At 41.3% G+C, this 18868-nt stretch overlaps 2 protein-coding genes and 1 long non-coding RNA gene across 3 annotated transcripts; 1 reads left to right on the forward strand and 2 right to left on the reverse strand.

The window, feature by feature from the left end:
- Nucleotides 1–1631: 1631 nt before the first annotated feature.
- On the reverse strand, nucleotides 1632–12854 carry LOC113579224 (uncharacterized). Its single transcript, XM_081699468.1, has 6 exons — nucleotides 12389–12854; nucleotides 8057–9906; nucleotides 7084–7315; nucleotides 5670–5853; nucleotides 2032–2136; nucleotides 1632–1742 (listed from the first exon to the last, which is right to left on the reverse strand). The coding sequence occupies exons 2-5, from the start codon at nucleotides 9767–9769 to the stop codon at nucleotides 2106–2108; spliced, it is 2160 nt and encodes a 719-aa protein (XP_081555594.1). The 5' UTR covers nucleotides 9770–9906; nucleotides 12389–12854; the 3' UTR covers nucleotides 1632–1742; nucleotides 2032–2105.
- A 2380-nt stretch (nucleotides 12855–15234) lies between these two features.
- On the forward strand, nucleotides 15235–16390 carry LOC113579234 (uncharacterized). Its single transcript, XR_003410847.3, has 3 exons — nucleotides 15235–15624; nucleotides 15972–16071; nucleotides 16262–16390. It is a non-coding gene; the product is annotated as an uncharacterized LOC113579234 (long non-coding RNA).
- fgl1 (fibrinogen-like 1) lies at nucleotides 16009–18839 on the reverse strand. Its single transcript, XM_027013029.3, has 7 exons — nucleotides 18485–18839; nucleotides 18154–18328; nucleotides 17917–18076; nucleotides 17681–17778; nucleotides 17473–17561; nucleotides 16693–16880; nucleotides 16009–16371 (listed from the first exon to the last, which is right to left on the reverse strand). The coding sequence occupies exons 1-7, from the start codon at nucleotides 18551–18553 to the stop codon at nucleotides 16212–16214; spliced, it is 939 nt and encodes a 312-aa protein (XP_026868830.2). The 5' UTR covers nucleotides 18554–18839; the 3' UTR covers nucleotides 16009–16211.
- Between the last annotated feature and the right edge of the window lie 29 nt (nucleotides 18840–18868).

Here is an 18868-nt window from a genome sequence, read left to right on the forward strand (position 1 = left end):
GTGACACACCTCCCTCTCTCCCACTTACACACGCAAGGGCTCCCTCTCCAACACAAGGGAGCGTAGGAGCAGCAAAATGGCAGGAGGCAAAGCAACGGTTCTCAGGAAAGGTTGTGCTTGGTGCTGAATTCAGCCAGGATGCTGATCGTTTAAAGAATATGCATATTAGTCATTTGTGATCACATATGGCAATACATTGAATACGATTCATGAATCCTTGTACTCATGGTGAACAAATGAAAAACAGGTTCATGAACCTCTTTGCAATCAAGATTAAATGTAATAACAGATACGGATGTACTATAAATTAGGTCTTAATATACCAAAATAATGCCTGCAGTCAATAACTTGTTTAAAAAAACCAAAAAACAAAACAATAAAATAGCTATAGTATTTTACAGGATTAATTCTCCTCAAATCCCCCCCCCAAAAAAAACAAAAGCAAAACGCAAACAATGTGGTAGAGCATGCCGACTCGTTTAAGATTACTGGAAACAAAATGGCCTCGCGCTAGCTGAGCATCAGACACAATGCCAGACACAAGTCCAGCAGGACCTGGGAGAAGAATGCTCGCAGCCCGCTGAGGTCATACTCTCCCAACCTAAGCATGACTCTGTTTATAGGGAGACGTGGGCAGAAGCTGCGAAGAGAAACCTCTGCATGATTACATGGCCCCAGCAGACATCCTAATCCTCCTTCCATCCAAAACAAGTAGCTAAAAATCAACCTTTGGCTCTGTTAAGTGTGTCATTTCACAAATTCCAGAGGATATGTAAAGGATGGACTGCTGGTTTGTGTGTGTACTGTATAAAAAAAGAAAAGTAAACACTCATTACAGGCAGTCAGAGATGAAGAGAGGAATTTCTGTGACAAGTGTTCCATTTTGAGAAGAAACTCAGCATGGATTGCACAGCAGGGTTTCAGTTTCAGAGATTGTAAGACATGCTACCAGACAAACACTCAATTGCTGAAAGCAAGTCACCTGCTATCTTCCCTGCCCAACAGCGCCATTAATTGCTGAAAACAAAATGACTGAAGATCAGCAATACGATGAGCTGATATGAGCATGGCACCGGCTCGTATGTGTCATATTGGCTGTGATTGGCTCTCCTCTTCCCAGCTGGGGCATACAGACCAGGCCATGGCCTGGTCCCCTGTGCTGCTGAGGGGGCGGTCCAGTGGAGCCCACTGCCACTAAATTCACGGGGGGACAAAAACCCACAACCACAGGGATTTATTCTACACGCCGCACACCCCTGTTCACTCTGAGCATATTGATCTCTCCCTCCATCTGTGCTGGGGTAAAGACTTTCAGCTGGGGCCAATGGGGCAATAGCAGGAAAGGGATTTCACACAGCTATTTGAGCCATTTAGGTTCAGTAAAGGTGAAAAATGTTAAATGGGTTTGGGGTTAGTACAAGAGTATATGCAACAATAAAAGCACCTTAAACTAGCCAATGATGTGAAAAGGTCACTTTACTCAACTTTAATAACATAAAATATATATATTTTTAAATGTTTAAATGTTTATTTATATATCTTCAGGTACGGCTTATTAGAATTTTAGCAAGGTGTGAATGACATAGATCACTGTAGGTGTTTTATTAGGGTTTAGCAGTAACAGCTTCTACCTGATAAAGCTCCAGGGAGTCGTACGGGTCGTGGTGAGGCTTGGGTTTTCAAGACACTCGAAGCAGCCCTCACTGACGCTTGTGAAGATGATGATGATGTGTTCTTGCATCCTGTTCCACAGACGGAAGGAATAAACCCTTGTAGGAACACCACAAACACTTCGCCAGTTAAAGTTTACTTGGGGTGGAGGAACTTTCAGGAGACCAGTATGGTGCAATATGTACATGATAGCCAGACTTTACAGACATCACAAGCCATTTCTGAGATAATGGTCATACAGTGTAATAAGAAATCTTCCACTCTTTCTAACATGTAGTCAAATCTACTGTACTATAACGTACTCTGTAGTGGTGTGTGTGTGTGTGTGTGTGTGTGTGTGTGCGCGCGCTCGTTCGTCACCTGACTGTGATGATCTGGGAGGCTGACTTTGGAGTCTGGTTCTAACTGAAGTCGTCCTGCTAGTTGGGGGTCTTCTAGAAACCCCTGGTGAAGGATCTACATAATCTGAGGATAGGTAAGGCAAGGAAAGTCTATTTGCTTATTTGCATAGCACTTTTTATACACATTGTAAATTTAAAGTGCTTTACACAGACAGAGTAGTACATAATAAAAAAGCTCATTACATCTCAAGATCACTTCAGGAAGGTTTTTGCAAAAAAAAAGTAAAAGGAAAAAAAAATTCCATTTCCATTTCATTTCCATTTACGGTATTTAGTATTAAACAACAACAACAACAACAACAACAACAACATAATGAATTAAAAGAACAAAAACAAAATTAATATATTAAAAGGCTACAGAGCAATAATAAAATGTCAGAATAAAGTACTGCCAGATAAAGCTGAATGATAAGAAATAGAAATGTTCTATAACCAACTAGTGATTTTAGATCAGTACTACTGTGCTGTGTTCTCTTTGCTATGGTTCAATGACTTACAGCAGCATTCTCAGCTGTATCTGGTCTTTTGGGGTCTTCTGAGTCCAGTTAGAAGACCATTACAGAAGTTCACCATGCTTCTAGCTATATTCTTAAGGTGAAAACATTTTTTTGGTGTTTGATATGATGTGGCTAGTAAAGGTGTGGTCTAAGTCTATTAGAATACCAAGATTTCTAAGCTTTCTGACTAGGTGTTTAGTTTTTACATGCTTGGCTTCAAGAGGTGAAGATTGTTCAATATTCTCCTTTCTGTTTCCAAATATCATAACTTCTGTTTTGTCCTAATTCATCTGAAGGAAATTCTTTATAGTGTAGTTATTTGTGTGCTCTAAACATAGACAGTGTGTGTCTATTGGGTTGTAAACATCTGGTGAGAAAGTCAAGTACATCTCTGCATCATCCGCAACACTGTGGTACAGTATACAAGTTGAATAAAAGTGGACCCAGAACTGAACCCTGGGCAATTCCACATTACAGCTATCCTATCAGATTAAACTGCTATTTGTACCTCCCACCTTCTAATAAGGCTCAGGCCATTTGAGGAAAGTTCCCTGTAGTCCTATGCAAATTTGCCCATCTATCTTAGATATATTAATTCTATGATTTACAGTGTTAAATGCAGCACTTAGATCTAGTGATACCATAAGTATAATTTTACCAGGCTCAACATTTAGCCATGTATCATTTAGTACCTTTATGAAGGCAGACTCGGCACTATGGTATGGTTGGAAACCTGACAAATGTTAAAATGGATATTTATATAAAATACACCACTTTCTTAATTATCTTGTTTATAAAAGGAAGATTTGAGAATGTATAGAACTTATTTTAGAGGTTTGGGAATATGTCTAATTAGAGTGAGCCATTAACCTGTTTCCTCAAATGTTCTAAGGTCAGTTGTACTAAACTGTGCCATAATAGCCTGGTTGTTTTTGGGTGGTAATGGAAACAGCATACACATACACACTCATTTACGCAACTTTTTTGAACAAAAGCAGAACTGGTTTGAGAATACAGACAGATCAACAACCCTTAGTAATGACCAAATCCAGAGTACAGCCATGAGTGTGTGGGTTCTCCAAGACCAAAAGAATCAAAAGTTGAAAGTTCTTTGACATTATTTTTCTTAGCATTGTCTACAAGAAACTTAAAATCAGCAGTTGTGATGAAATGGTCATAAATCAATGGACACAACAGCCTATATTTTCAGTTATCAGTGAACTTTGCACAGTATTTTGAAGGTCTGTAAATGATTAAAAATAGGATTATAGGAGCACCTTTCAATATAAAACAGGGGTATTCAAAAGAAAGAAAATTAAGTAAAACCTCTATATAATAGAATGTCTGTTTGAATAAAGTAACCACACCTCCTGTGTGACCAGTTTGGCTTGCTTTCATAAAACTGGAGCTTATATATGAAAATTCTAAGAATTTGTTTTCTTCCCAAAAGCTTGTGGAATCATAGCTTTGCACATAATGTACTGTGTAAGGAAGTATTTGGTTAGTAGCAGCAGTGATGAAAACCCTGGAGTCTTTCTTGCTGTGAAATCTGTTTCAGGCTACTGCTGTTTCTATGGCAACATGAATTATACTAGAGCCTTACAACTGCTCAAACATCTATTAAGCTGCAATCTGCAAACAAGCCATACTATAAATTGTTGGACAGTGAAAGAGCAATTTCACTTTTTGGCTCCAATAAGTGCCAGCAAGCTACAATACAGCTACAAACACCAAATGCCAAAAAAAAAAAAAAAAAAAAAAGTAAAAAAAAACAACCCCCCGCCCACCAAAAAAACCCCAAACAAAACAAAAACACAATAAAAGAAAAAACAACAAAACCATTAATTCTGCTCGTAATCCAAGCCTTGTTTTGCCTCGGAAAAAGTCCCAACACATGACTTACTTCTCCAGACCCGAGTCTTACGCTTCCCATAACAGGCTGCTAACAAAGGAACGATGCAGAAGCGATAGGATCCGACAAGAAGGCATGTCAGAAGAGTGAGGTCATACTGAGTGCACACGCTGGACTGGGGGATCGGGGTTGAATTGGTGAAGATGTGCACGGACAGTTCGGTCCAGGTGCCACTCCGGAGGGCCCTGTATGCCTCCATGACCTTATCCGGTGTGCTCAGTAATGCATGCAGGAAAAAAAAACAAAAAAACAAAAAAACTGCGTTCCAGTCCCCCCCCATCCTTCTGAGGTCATATTCCACAGTTTCTTCATTTCCCTCTGAGGGAATTGGAGCGGAACAAACCCTGTCTTTTGGCCATCTGGGACTGAGGCACCCCCTGCTCTTAGAGTAGAATAGCCATCAGCCAATGAGAGAGGATCAGGGTAGTAGGATGCAGGGGGCGGGGGGCTCTTTGTTTGGGGCTCCCCCCCGTCTGCACTGAAAGATTCGGCTTCAGACGGGCTCTATAGTAACAGGCGATCACAGCCGTTAGAACAGAGCTGACTTGAGTGGACACTCACTGCCTCTGTCAGAAGCTCTCAACTACGTCATGGGTAAACTTCGCAGAACACTTGTACTCCGCTACATTACTCTTCAGTCATGGTGTCATGTCAGGTCATGAACATCTGCACATATGCACAGCCATAAATCAGTTGATGTTTCCTTAAAGCATCCATAATTGCATTAAAATTTAGCTGCAGTGTCAAATCCTGCCAAATCCTGAAAGAAGCATTTATATCTTCAGGCTTTAGATGAAAAATGCCATCAACAAGCCTGAAAAAGGGAGTCATGATCTGCAAGAATAATGCTGATCTTATCCTGTTGCACTGTGCACATCAGGGTATTGTAAGAATACCTACCAGCACTTCACTGGCAGCACATTAGTAACAAAACCTCACACTCAAACGGGATTGAATGTCCAGTAATGGTGAAATATGCTCCCCACCAAAATCATGTGCATAAATACTATAAGTACACATTTTACCACTGAACTTGAACAAAAAAAATAGAAGGAATACATTTCCGATTGTTGTGACCACCCATATTGACTAGTATGTATATCCTTGTTGTGCCAACAATCCATGAATTCATTAAACTGCTTTAACTAGTATGAGGATATATTAAAACAACTTTGTGATAAAACAAACCCCAAAGTCTTGCCTGGCTTTGCATGGCTGGTGGAAGCCCTGGGACTTCTGGGTCGTGCTCGAGGCTTCACTGGCAATTTCGAGGCTGAAACATGTGTGTGAGCAGCAGGTATGAGGAGTCTGGAACGTGCTGTCCCTGAAACCTCAGCTCCTGTGTTTTCAGTAAGGTGCATTTTTGAACTACCTAGAAAGCAACACAAGTTCTGCATTGGTTATAGTGCAAAGAAATCTGCCTTTTCAGGGGTCACTTCTCTCAAGTAGCTAACAATGGATAAATAATCACATTCTGCATACTGCAGTTACTTTTTACAGAGTGAGACGGCAAATTCAATAGAGGTCTAGGGAGCAAAGGTAAATGCTTTGGAATCAGTTCAAGATTATGGGAACTATTCAGTGAACTATTACCACAAAAAACAAACAAACAAACAAAAAACCCCCACACAAAAAGGACCAGTAGTAAAGGGCACTTGTATTAAAAGAAGGTAGATCTGGATCCTCTGCTGGGGTCTTGCGAACAGGACATAAGTTTTGGTCATTAGAAAGCGGAAATCCTCCTCGGTATACTGTGAAGATTGCAGAACAATCGCCTCCCCATGGTAAAAATGAGAACTGCAACCAGACTAAAACCTGAGCTCTAGACTCTAGCACACAAAAATTAAACAATGAGTGCAAAATATTAGCTTTAATTTGAAGGCTTTCAGCTCTACAAAGGTCGTTCCACATGGGAATCATGTTAATCTCGTGGTTATTGTTTAATTTTAAATCCAGCATAAGGTTTGAGAATGTTAAAATAATGACTCCATTTGCCAATGTCCACATTTATCTCCACATTACAATCTACAGTAATCTGCAGAATTACACTGGAAACCAGCTGCTCATTATGGTATAACAATTTGGAGGCAAGTCAAGGCTCTATTTACCCTTACATACATGATTGTGCCATCTAAACATGCCATGTATGCTGACAAAATTAGCAGCGAAGTTTAAATTCACTTAAGACTTTCCTGTTTTTTTTAGTAATATACAAATTGGTTAAAAAAAAAAAAAAATCATCTGAAGACTTCCAGGATGATTCTGCAGTGTAAATGCTGAACATTTATTGAGTAATATGCATGAGCGGTATCTACCTGTTATGAGCTGTAACAACTTTTTTTTTTGTGGACAATGATTAACAACAGCTGCTGAATCAAGTTAAGATCTGGCAGAATTCAGTGAGAGCTTGTTTATATGTAAAAGCTGACAAATATTCAATGTACAAGTTGATTATGCTGAAAAGTACTTTAAACTTCCAAGAGCCATACTAAAACAGCGCAATACGAAGAGCAGGTATTCCCAAGCACACTATCTGGGGTATAAGCTGAAACAGAATGACCAGGCAAAAGTGGTCATTTCAAGAGCAAACCAATTTTCTTACCTCGGCTCATGCCCCGTTTGCTCCTTGGGGAAGGCATGTCTGTGGTGGTGCAGCCATTTCTCCCCACTGGGCCAGCCTTGGGCTTTGATGTCAACGGAGCAGGCGGCCGAAGGTTTGCAACTGGGGCTCGCGCGGCTTTGGTGCCTCCCGTCCTGGACACCGATGGCGAGGCGCCAGGTCTGTCTCGGCTCCAGTCGCATGCTGCCGCCCCTGCCAGTGTGGACGGGTCCGCCTGCAAGAGGAGCTGTCCTTCAGCATTACAGTCCCACATGAACAGGCCAAAGGCAGTGTGGCCCACCCTCACTGCGGTGCCGGCCATAACAGAGCCGGAGAGCATGAGCAGGGTTCAGGCATACACACGCTTGGGAGCCAAGCTGCTATTGTACTTCAGTCCTCCTGGGAATTTGTAGGTCTCTGCCTGCCAATTCCTCGTCCCCCACCCCTAACTCTATAAACACAGTAAATGTGTACACATGGAGTACATTTTCTGCATTTTCAGAACAGCAGGGCCGTATTCAAAGCAGCAATTAAGGCAGTTCAAAGCAACAGTATGATGGTCTGGACCTGGTTTTTGCCTTTGCTGCTTGGGTTTTGCAGAGCCAAACAAAGAAATCTGAAGTTTTAGCATTTGGAATCTAACTCATTTATGTAAGAATAAAAGGTGGGTTTTCTGAGAATCAGTTTTAAATTCTCAAATGACAGTACTTTACCAGATGGTTCTGCTGCTTTTCACACCCGATTCTGTATATGAGGAGCAGAAACAGATTGCCAGTAGCTTCAAGGATCACACGTTACCTAAATTAGTAATGGATCTCTCAATTGTCAATGTACAAAATGTACAAAAATGTGTCTCCATTTTACAAAAATAACAGACATTCCTAAAAGACACTCATCAACAACAATTGCAATATTCCACATGTAACATTGAACACACAGTTATTATGCAGATTTTCTGCTTCTGATTTTTACTCACTTTTGGACTGGGCTTCTGGGGTTTCCCGCATATGTTGAGTGACTCAATGAACCCTTTGTCTTCTCTAGAAGAAGTATTTCTGTCTGCAAACTTGGCCAGCCCAGGTCGTTTCAGCACATACACTGCAGATGAGGTTTTTTTAGTGGTGAAACTGTTTAAGGTTGTTTTGACTCGTGCGTCTTTCTCGCTAGGTTCTTCCATAGTAGTCTGAGGTGAGGAGCATGTCTCAGACTGTGTGCGAGGCTGGGACTTTGGAGTGGTTCCTCGTTCTTGATAAGCAGATGAACTGATTCTTTTGATTCCAGTGCTTTGGTCCCTTTTAAAGCTACTGCAGGGAGGTATGACAGGGGAATTGCAAGAAACTGCAGAGGTAGACTTGGTAAGAGATGCCTTGCGTTGTATAGAATGGGAAGTCTTTGTCGTCTGATTTGTGGAGGCTTGATGTGTGATATTTGGTGAAGCCTTCATCACTGCCTCACCTGATGACTTTAAGCCACTGACAGGTCTTTCTATAATTTTTGATTTTACATTACTTAAGTCAGGCTTGGCAAACCGTTTGATCTCTATTTTGTTACTTTTGATTGGTGCAGTCAAAGGTGTTTTGGGATTCAGAGAAACAGAACTTTGCTGGTCTTGGGCCAAAGGACTCCCCAGATCACTCCTACTTTTGCTAAGAGGAGAGTTTGAGAGGGAGAGGTGGGAAAAGGTTTTGGAGCCCAAAGACTGAACAGGAGTAGAAGTTTGGACATTACCACTGATGTCTAACTCCTCAGAGGTGCAGAGCTGGAACGTCTTTCCCTCAGCTGGTGTGGAGTGAGTGGACCCATTGGTTCTCAATGACATCTGCTGACCCTCTAAATGACTTTTGTTACAATGAACTGGTGCGACACCTTCAGATCGATCTATGACCGTGACCATGTGCGGCGACCTGTGCGTCGCAGTTCCTTTCAGAGGACCTAAAGTACCTAACGGTGATTGGAAGACCTCCTCTTCCATAATGTAAGTATGATTACAAGGCTGGATGAAGGTGACCCCCAATTCCTGATGTTTGGCTTCAGTACCTGAAGTACTGACCTTGCTATTAACAAGTCCCTCACAGACATCAGGGAGTAAGCCCAGCACCAAGCCAGCCTCAGACTGCATATCTGAGGATTCACCTAGGAGCGAAGCACTCAGTAGCTGATCAGACTCATGGAGCAGGAAACTGTTACTTCTGAAAACCATCTCTCCAGAGCCGACAGTGCTGCAGCTCTCGCTGGAGGCACTGAAAGGTGGGTTAGCAGAGCTGACAACACAGTCCTCTCTCCCTGCAGGGTCAACGTTTGTCTCTGAACCACTGTGTCTTTTCTCATCGGCGGTACCACAGGCAGCAGGACCCAGGGCCCTTGCAGAATCAACACTGATGATCTTGGTCTTATGGAACGCCAAAGTCGCATCTTGGTTACAATCGTCATTATGAGTTTTGACATGGTCCACCACGGCTGGGTCGTTCGATTGTGCAGTGGCTTTTTTGGTTCTGTCCTCAGTGGAGGACACTTCACTGATACAGACCTTTACCATCTTCACATCAGTGGGGCAATATGTGCTACTATGACTTAAGTTACTGCTGGTCCTGTGAGAAACAGGGGAAGAGTCACAAGGGCAAGCAATGCCACTGCCATTTTGTTCTTCCACAGAGAATGTGAGATGCATGGCTCTATGGAGCTCTTCCATGCTTCTGGCTGTTTGAACAATCTCAGCAGAGCTGACTTGAATGTCTGTACCTCTGTTCTCTTGCTGTTTCTGGCCTGGTACGCCTCTCTCCACGCCCAGACAACACTTACTGAAAAACCTCTGCCAAGAGGATGTACCTGAGAAAGGAAAAAGGTATGAGATGGTGTTGGAGGATTAAGCAGTGTGCATTTTCTCCCCAACAAACATTTCACTGTTTAGTCTTTTTTCATATTCCACAGAAACTCAGACAGCCACTCCAGCACAAAAAAAGTTGTTTTGTATTGAATACAGATGCAACAGGCATCTCAAGACATGACTGTTGAGGTTAAGACACAAGGCAAATACACATGACAAACAAAACAATTTTACCAACAACTTCTCAGTAATACTCAACTGGAAACTTAATGATCTTAATGTTTCATAACATCAAGTTTCATTTCAGTGAACTACCTGGCCAATAATGAGAACATGATATCCTGTTGAATTTTTAATATGTCCTGGAACAACTCCATTCAAATTGTACAAGTAGCAAAGTCTGGCCAGTGTACTGCTCACCAGCAGTTGACTTGACTACCCAGGAAGGCCTTAAAAAATACTTGAAGCATGAGTTCCTTGTTAAGTGTAAGCATGGCCAATATCCAACTAGAATATATATGTAGTAATTACCTTAAACATTACCTCAAAAAGACACCATTCATAAGACTAATAAGGATAGGGAATAATGGAACGGTTTCCTGTAGTACATTTCAAGCATGGTGAACTTTAAATACATGTCTAAAGAAAAGGCTTATTGTGGCACAGCTAGAATATGGTTAGGATATTAATACACCAACACTTGCAAAACCTGAAACTTGCTGGTAAACCAAACTACATTGCAAGGCTTTGGAACATTTCAGAAATTACATTAACTAAGCACATTCAGCGATTTTTAAATACACAACATAGACTAGAAGACCATAGAAAATTTCAGCTCAAACTATAGCGTGAGATTTAATGCTCGGCCTGTTTCTGCAGCGATCACAGTAACAGCCCACAGGGACAAAAACACTTGGCATGAACTGTTTGAACTGTTGGAAGAATGACTGTGCTTACCACTGCACTCCTGTCAAATACAAAAAGGAAGGGAAGGAGTAAGGAGATCTCTCATTGGAACACACCAAAATCAGTGCAGCAGTGCCAACACTAATGAGCAACACATCCTAACCACATACTCAAATTCAGCTTGTTCAGTGCAGAATTCACAATACTTTCCAACAATATTAACATTATATTAGCAAAGGTTTTAGTTCATGATGGTAAATGGGGAGGTACAAACAGGAGGAAGCACTTGCCACTAGGCAAACGTGGTCTGAAAGAATTGCTGTAAATTGTGCATGGGTAATCTAGACTAGATCTAGGGTTGGGAGCACCTCTCTAAGGGTATAAATATCTGCTGAATTTGTGTAGCGTTACCTAATTTGTTATGGAAACCTTATGTTCTACCAGTTAACTCATCTGCCCAGGCACAAGTGTGTGAGCTGCAGACATGGAACTATATTGGTGTGCTGGAATCATGTAATATAGTAAATTACTTTGTATTGTTGGGGTGAAGTGGGTATGACTGTTGCTTCTTTTTTGTTTCCTAACATTGTAGGTTTTTTCCAATCAATTTCTCAGAGGTGAAGGGTACCATAGAGATCACTAACAATTTTGATGACATTGGAAGTCTGGAAATTCTTCTGAACTGAGCCTAGTCTGTCAGTGTCTTCTTTCCCTTACTGGTTATAAAGTTTTTTTGACGCCAACACCCACATATTATCTGGGTGTTAACATCATGCTTCCATACTAGCTTTGGACCTTCACTTACAAACACACCAGTGTGAAGGTGTGTTTTTTTTTTCCATGCATGAAGATTGATTATGGGTCATTTTCACTAGTGTGCATGAGCAGTTTCCTCATCTTAAGCCCTCTATAAAAAAAAAAGTCTACTTCCCCTTCTGACAAAGTAAATGGTTACCTTGGGAACAAGCAGTCACTTACAGCAGGACTCTCCAAATAAGGTGTTAAATAAACAACTACCTCTGTTACCATGCCACTACAAACAGGACGCTCACTGGGATACGGACACATTCAATGTAAAAATATGACAAAAACATGGGCCAAGTTCTGACACGGAGCTCATTTATTCAAGGGGGTGCTAGAGAGAGTTAGGCAAGGACTACTCTGGTTTGCTGAGAGTTTATTGACACTGGACCTGTACTAGAGCGCACAATGGTGCCTCTGTCCATGGAATAACACAGAGTACGAGAACAATAAATGACAAACATCTCATCTCTAAAGCAACACAGTGTTATCCTTTAATATATATCTGACACCTTTAGATAACTCACCCACATGGGAAATGACTACAAGTAGCAGGAAAATGATGAGCAGTATAATGGATTCCATCAGAAGGAATGAAATGTATGCTTTGAACTACAGTTGCCTTGAACTGTGCAACGTTTTACTTTTTATCTGATGTAATTTAGACCATGCCATGAACATTTACCGATTTAAAGAAACAACCATATTGATTGACGTATAAACTCCAAAAGCAACTTCAAAACCAAATTAAGTAGCAAAAAGAGAACCCAAACCTACCTATCAGAGTGCTGCCGTGTCTGCCCTGTGCATCTCCTTTTGGTCTCTTGTTCACCCAGCTTACTCTTCCCTGAGTCAGGGAAGCTCTTTCTGAATCAATCCCATTAGTGCTGCGATAAACACGCCGAGACTAGACCAAACAAGCTCAGACCTGAGCATCCGTAAGTTGGCAGCAGTGTTTCTTCTGCTGTCAGACACTCATCCATCAGACCAGCTCAAACTTCACCTCAGGGGATCATGCGCGTGCTGCTGGAGTGTGGGACTTCACTTCCCGAGCTCGTGGCGATGGTTCCTTACCTAGGGACGCTCCACAGTCCTGCCGGCAGCTGTCAGCACAGCTGTATGAAGGCACTCTGCCTCTGCTTGTTCAAGCACGCCTTTACACATGCCACAGTTCAAGGTCCAGATTGAGGCCACACCAAGTTGCAGGGTTAAGTTTACTCAGGGAGAGCTACTGGTTACCTTATCCTTACCAAGTCCCTGTTCAGGGTGGGAGGGGCCTGTGTGCGCCAGGCCAAGAGCCGCATTCACTGTTACTAGGCAACTCAAAGCCCTCCTTTTATAAGAGAGTTCAAACCAGCCAGCTTATTTGTAAAGGCCTGAAACTGAGACCAGTCACCCATGTGCATGTGTACGTGTGCGTGCGTGTGCACGCACACACACTAGCACGCACACACATGCGCACATGCTTTTACTTCAATCAAATTCAGGACAGAGAGAAATATCAAGAGTTTTTTAGCTCACCCCAAGTTATTTATCCTTATAATACTAACTTGTTAAAACACAAGGATTAATAGTGCATACAACAATAATTAAGTATGGAATAGCATAAATGTACACTTTCTTCAAATAATCCCTCCATAAAAAATGTGCAACACAGCATACACACACCTCCTTTGGTTGTGTCATTTCTGGGACAGGAGGAATGAACTAGCCCTGACTGTGGCTCTAAGTCCTGACCTTAAGAGCACAGTTCTATTCTTGCTGAACCCATATAAAGCTCTTATACAAAACTGAAACATTTATAGAACAAATAATGCCCATCAAGAACTGAAGAGTGACCTGGCTTAATAAGCACATCAAACAATCCAGTTATTAAAACTGCCAGGTCATTTTAAAGCTCAGACGACCACAAAACTGCCAGAGGATCTGCAGCTGTGCACGAGTTAGACAGTAGGATGGACACAAGCACATATTTCACACGCACCCAGTGATTACAGCCATCATGATGGTAGGCGCAAAGGCCAAATCTCTGGTGAGATTAGTTTAAATAGGAAATTACTGTTTACCTGAAGGCTGCAGAAACTAAAGTGAGCATGGCTGAATAGTTCCACTGAACAGATTCCACATCCTAAATGTCTAATCCTTACAAACAGGAATTCATATAATTACCATTTTTTTTCCCTGCCAATTTCTGTCATGTGCCCTTTTTAATTATTGGTGCTTTTCAGGAAGGAGGTTCATATGAAATATTTCTCAACACTCAAATATAAAAAAGTGAAATGGAATACCAGTAACTTCAAGAACTTGCTTGTTCTGTATATAATGTGAATACAGCTTCTCTTTACTCATTTGCCCTAGTATCCAAGATAAACAATGTGACTCGTGTGACTCAATAAAGTCAAGCAAAAGCAATGCTTATGTACATAAAAAAATAATTCCCCTCACAGTCTATATTTGTGCCTATAAGACTGAATATAGTTACAATTGAGAATAGGCTGAACAACTTTAATTTAGACCTCCATTCCAAATACTGTGGCAAGCTGCTGTAAAACCTGCCCTGGTATCCTAAAAAATCTAAAACATGTCTTAAATTCCATGAGGATGCCATACCAAGCAGGTCAAGTCAGCATACCAGACCTATCCGGTTCTTCACCACTGAAAGAGAAAAGCAGCGATCATTCATGCAAACTCGGAAACCGTACATTACAGTGAAGGAGATGAACCACAGATTTTGTTTACAGCCATTCCAGGCTGCAGCAATTCAAGGCAAGCCTATGAAGAGCCACACACACACACACACACACACACACACACACACACACACACAAACACACACAAACACCCCAGCAGCTCTGAATCTCTCCTAGCCTTGCCCAAAGACCTGGGGTACACCACCAGGTTACAAACGGAGGTTTTAAATTTAAAGGGAGCTGCAGCTTTGGGAAAGGAGACCGTTATAAAAGGACAGGAAGGAGGGATGAACACAACGCTGAATGGCCTAATTTATGACTAGTTACTCTTTTCTTTTTTGGCTCTTCTTTCTCGTGAGGTCAAATTTCACCAAGAGGCACAGTTTCCTGAATCCTGCCAAGCAAATAGCTTTTCTTTTGTAACCTAGCACCTGACTCACTCATGTCAGAAGGCTATCTTGGATGTCCTGCGGTGCTTTCTATTAATACCGCGGAGGGGGGTTAAACACACTTGTAAAGCTATAGTGGGCAATGTATTATGAGAATGAGTAATGCAGTGCATCAGTACAAGACTGGAGATAAGTAAACATGTACTGCTCACCTGTTTTCACAGCATTCATTTTAGAACTTTCTAATTAACATCTTCAGATCAGAATAAGTAAAATGCAGAATAAACCAGTTTTGTTGTAGCTACATAATTGTAAACTCATTGATCTACACATCTAAGGCCCAAATATGTGACCCAGACCCGTACATTTCTGGTATTCAGCAGCAATCGGGTCAATAATAAAAAAAAAATAATAAAATAAAAAAATAAAAAAAAAATAAAAAAAATTGGGGGGAGGGACAAAATACTTTGCATCACTTGTTGCTTCAACGTGCTAGAGCAATGTTTGACAACTTGCCCGGAACTCTTTTTTTTTTTAAAGATAATAACGAAGCGTTAGGGGATTACTAAGCGAATGAACACGTCTTTCAAAACACTTCTTATACCCCAACTGCACACACTACGCGGTATTTTCTTTCTTACAACATGGCACTTGATAGCAGCGTTCATTTTAAAAGCGACGAGTCTATAACCGAGCGGAACCGGGCTTATTCCAGTCCACCAGACCAGCAATAGCGGTTCCGTAGCAAACGCAAGCCCTCCACCGTGACTGCTGCAATATGCATCTCACCTACCGAACACGCGTTCTCCACGTGCGCGCGAGCCCCATGCTTCCTTCACCTGCGAAGGTAATGATGTCACGTGCTGGGAAGGCTCCGGCGTGCGGCGCGAGGCCAGTTTAGTCCGCGTCCATGTCGCTCGCTGCGGTTTACCTGGTAGGTATGGTTATTCTTCTTTTGTATTTTGTAATCGCGTTTGTATACATGTAATTCCCGTTCTGGCAGGCTTCATCTATGACTATAAGCACGGTTGGGGATTTTATGGGACTATGTAGTAATAGCAGCCGAAGTCAACAACTAAAGGTAATGATATATTTGGGAAGTGAATGGGGCCAAAAAAGATGCAAGAATGGCAATGTTTGCTGAATAGCAGCATAAGGAAACTTTGAAATGCGCATTTGTTTTACATTTTGAAAAGCATCCATAAGCCTAATAGTTTTAAAGGAGTGATTTATGACATTTTTGTATTTATATTTATTAATATTTTTCTCCTTTTTCCCCAGTTTGCTTCATCTCATCAAATCCACGATAGATGCGTCCCATAATAGTATGTTGACGTTTTATTAGTACATGCATATGGAAAAGCTGTTCATATCTGACTTTGTGAGTATAAAAGTATAAGATAAATGTTATCTATCAAAGTTATGTTGTCTTCCACTCGAACCATTCATATGATAGACTGTGTATGTTGCGTATATTTCCATGTTTTACGAAATTATTGGGCAGTGGTTAAATGTATAAAGTTAGACGTCGTTTGGTTCAAAGTCAGATGGCCGAAACTTCATCTCCACAGACTTCAAGGAGTACCACCAGCCGTGCCAAGTATACCACACTATCCCATCGTCAGTCACTGCACTGTATGGACCTTTATAGTAGAGTCCGTTCAGATTAGCAGAGTGGCATCTAGAGGACAAAAATGGAACAGCACTTCAAATCTTTTGTCACTGTTTCCGTTTGAACTTTTTTTTTTTTTTGAAAAATTTTCAACACTGCTTTAAAAATCTATCTCTGCTAGGCCAATGCTCTAGATTTTCTTTTTCAAATAATAAAATTAATAAAGAAAATTTCTACGATAATTTGTTTAACAAAACAAAATATAATCAATTTTGTTAATTTAAATGAGTTTTAAGATTGAGATTGCAACCCAACACATTACCTTTCCACTGCCTTAATAAACAAACAAAACTACATCCAATAACTGATGCATCAATCTGGACCAGAGACCTGTTGAACCACCAGCCGGCCTTATCCTCGAGAGCACAGTTGCGCTCATAGCGATCGTGGTCCTTATCCCATGTACTGAAGTTCATCCCTTGGTGACTTGCCCACCACTGGACCTCGGGGTGGTAGCTGCCTGAAAGTGAGTCTCCAGCATTCCCTGTATAGCCACCAAACTTAAGCTGGTACTGGTTCTAAAACAGCGATGGAAACAAGTTAGGATTCAATCTGAAAATCACATGTTTACAAACTAAATCAGAATCGCTTATTCACCGTACCTATCAGGTAAAGGAATTTGCTTTGTTATGATGGAAAATGTTCAACAGAGTGCAACACTGATAGGAAATATATGCATATACATATACAAACACACATGAGGGCAGTGGTAGTTCAGGGTTTAAGCTGTCACTGTTGTACTTGCTCATAATTGTAAATTGCTTTGGACAAAACTTACAGCTAATTGCTGTGTGTGTGTGTGTGTGTGTGTGTGTGAGACAATTCATAGTATCTAGATTTCTGTGTGCAGAATTCAATCAAAGTGATTTGTTCAGTGTTTTCTGGAAGGACGGTGAGCCAACAAGCAGCGCACACTGTTCAAAGTTGCCTGTTGAGTGCCTTAAAGTGGAGAGCTTCTGAAATAGGGTCTCTTTGGAGATGCTTGGGATTGAACCCAGGGCCTGACACAAGTGCTATACCACTGAGCTATATCTCCATGTATGGCGCGTGAACTTATCTTAAACACAATGACCCTCAAGTAATTTTGAAACTAGCTTTATTCAGCTCTACCTCTTCACTGTCAATGCTGAACTTTTTGTATGTGGCAAAGCGGTGGGTGCCTTCGAAATCCTCCAAGTTGATCCTCAAGGTATAATCACCTACATGGCATAATACCAATATAAAAACATGCTCTTCATTTCAGCTCATGGGCCAAGAAATCTTATTTGTAGAATCTCACTCATATCTTAAGCACTGATATGCAAAATAATAAGCCCACCTTGGGATGTCAGATAATATAGGTTGTCATTTCCTAACCAGAACTCTCCATTTGCAGATTTCATATCCCCAAACCCAGTTTTGTAATCTTTCCAGTCCCTATAACACAAGCACTGGATTTACTGGTGAAAAACCATCAACATATTATTTAAAATTCTATGTTCTCCATTTACAGTATATACAATACAATATACAATTATTATCTTCTGTATAACAGTATTCCTGCATTTTTATTACCTGTCAAAAGACTGGCTGCCATCTGAACGCCTTTGGAAGACTGTCCATCCACCTCCTTCTGTCATATCACAGTACACTCTGGTCTGGGTTGGACTCCTCAAAGGCTTAATCATGTAAATGCCACTGTCTGTGTTTCCGTGACTGAAAATCTGAGCACAGTCTTCACAGGAAAGAATCATTTTGGCATGTGCAAACAAACAAACACACAATTAACAAATGGCAGCAGTATCCTTTAACCTGCAAATTGTTTGTCTCCCAGGTCAGTAAAGATGCTCTTATTTGCTGGAAGCTGAGGCAGCTGTCTAAGCTTCATTAGGCGTTGGATCATCTCCTGCTGTCTCACAGCACGTGTCTCCATTCGTCTTAATTGTGCACGAAGCCTGTCTCTCTCCTGCTTGCACTCATCAAGGAACTGTGCACACACACACACTGTGTAAGACGGTTTTATTAAATTGGTATAAACCTAACAAGAGGCAACACAGGGGAAAGAATTTGATATGACCACACGGACAGTGCAAGCAAGTTAAAGGAAAGTCAGTAGGTAAATCCAGAGTGCAGAAATACTTACAGAGTGAGTGGTGTCCAAAGACAAAATGATCCAAATGACAAGAGACCATGACATTTTAGATGTTTCCATGACAATACACCAACAAATTCTAGAATGAATCAGAGCTTGAGAGAAATTTGTAACAACGTGCAAAAGTCGGTCCCACGGATTCAGATCCTACGGTTCAGTTTATGCATCAAAAATCCTCTGCCAAGCAAGTCTGTTCTGTGAGCCTTTAAAAGCTGGAATGACTGTGAGTGTGCTCTTCAGACTGAGTCACTCACTCAGTGCTGATGAACAGATACAAACCATCAAGGGCCTCATGAAAAAACCTAAAGCTGGAAACTTGTCAGTTCAGGCATCACGGCTCCAGTCTGCCATTGCTGAGAGAGTTTTAGTTGCGTC

Source organism: Electrophorus electricus, chromosome 16 (assembly GCF_041902795.1).
Source record: "Electrophorus electricus isolate QZ-2024a chromosome 16, ASM4190279v1, whole genome shotgun sequence".
NCBI lineage: Eukaryota > Metazoa > Chordata > Actinopteri > Gymnotiformes > Gymnotidae > Electrophorus > Electrophorus electricus.

What these genes read in the sequence shown, in the direction of transcription:
- fgl1 (XM_027013029.3), bottom strand. Translation starts at nt 18,553, where the DNA reads ATGGAAACATCTAAAATGTCATGGTCTCTTGTCATTTGGATCATTTTG. An exon ending in GGGAGACAAACAATTTGCAG is followed by an intron (nt 18,077 to 18,153) that starts GTTAAAGGATAC and finishes TTTCCTGTGAAG; the next exon opens with ACTGTGCTCAGATTTTCAGT. An exon ending in GGCAGCCAGTCTTTTGACAG is followed by an intron (nt 17,779 to 17,916) that starts GTAATAAAAATG and finishes CTTGTGTTATAG; the next exon opens with GGACTGGAAAGATTACAAAA.
- LOC113579224 (XM_081699468.1), bottom strand. Translation starts at nt 9,769, where the DNA reads ATGGAAGAGCTCCATAGAGCCATGCATCTCACATTCTCTGTGGAAGAA. An exon ending in CCCAGAAGCCCAGTCCAAAA is followed by an intron (nt 7,316 to 8,056) that starts GTGAGTAAAAAT and finishes CTCCTCTTGCAG; the next exon opens with GCGGACCCGTCCACACTGGC. An exon ending in CAAACGGGGCATGAGCCGAG is followed by an intron (nt 5,854 to 7,083) that starts GTAAGAAAATTG and finishes GTTGCTTTCTAG; the next exon opens with GTAGTTCAAAAATGCACCTT.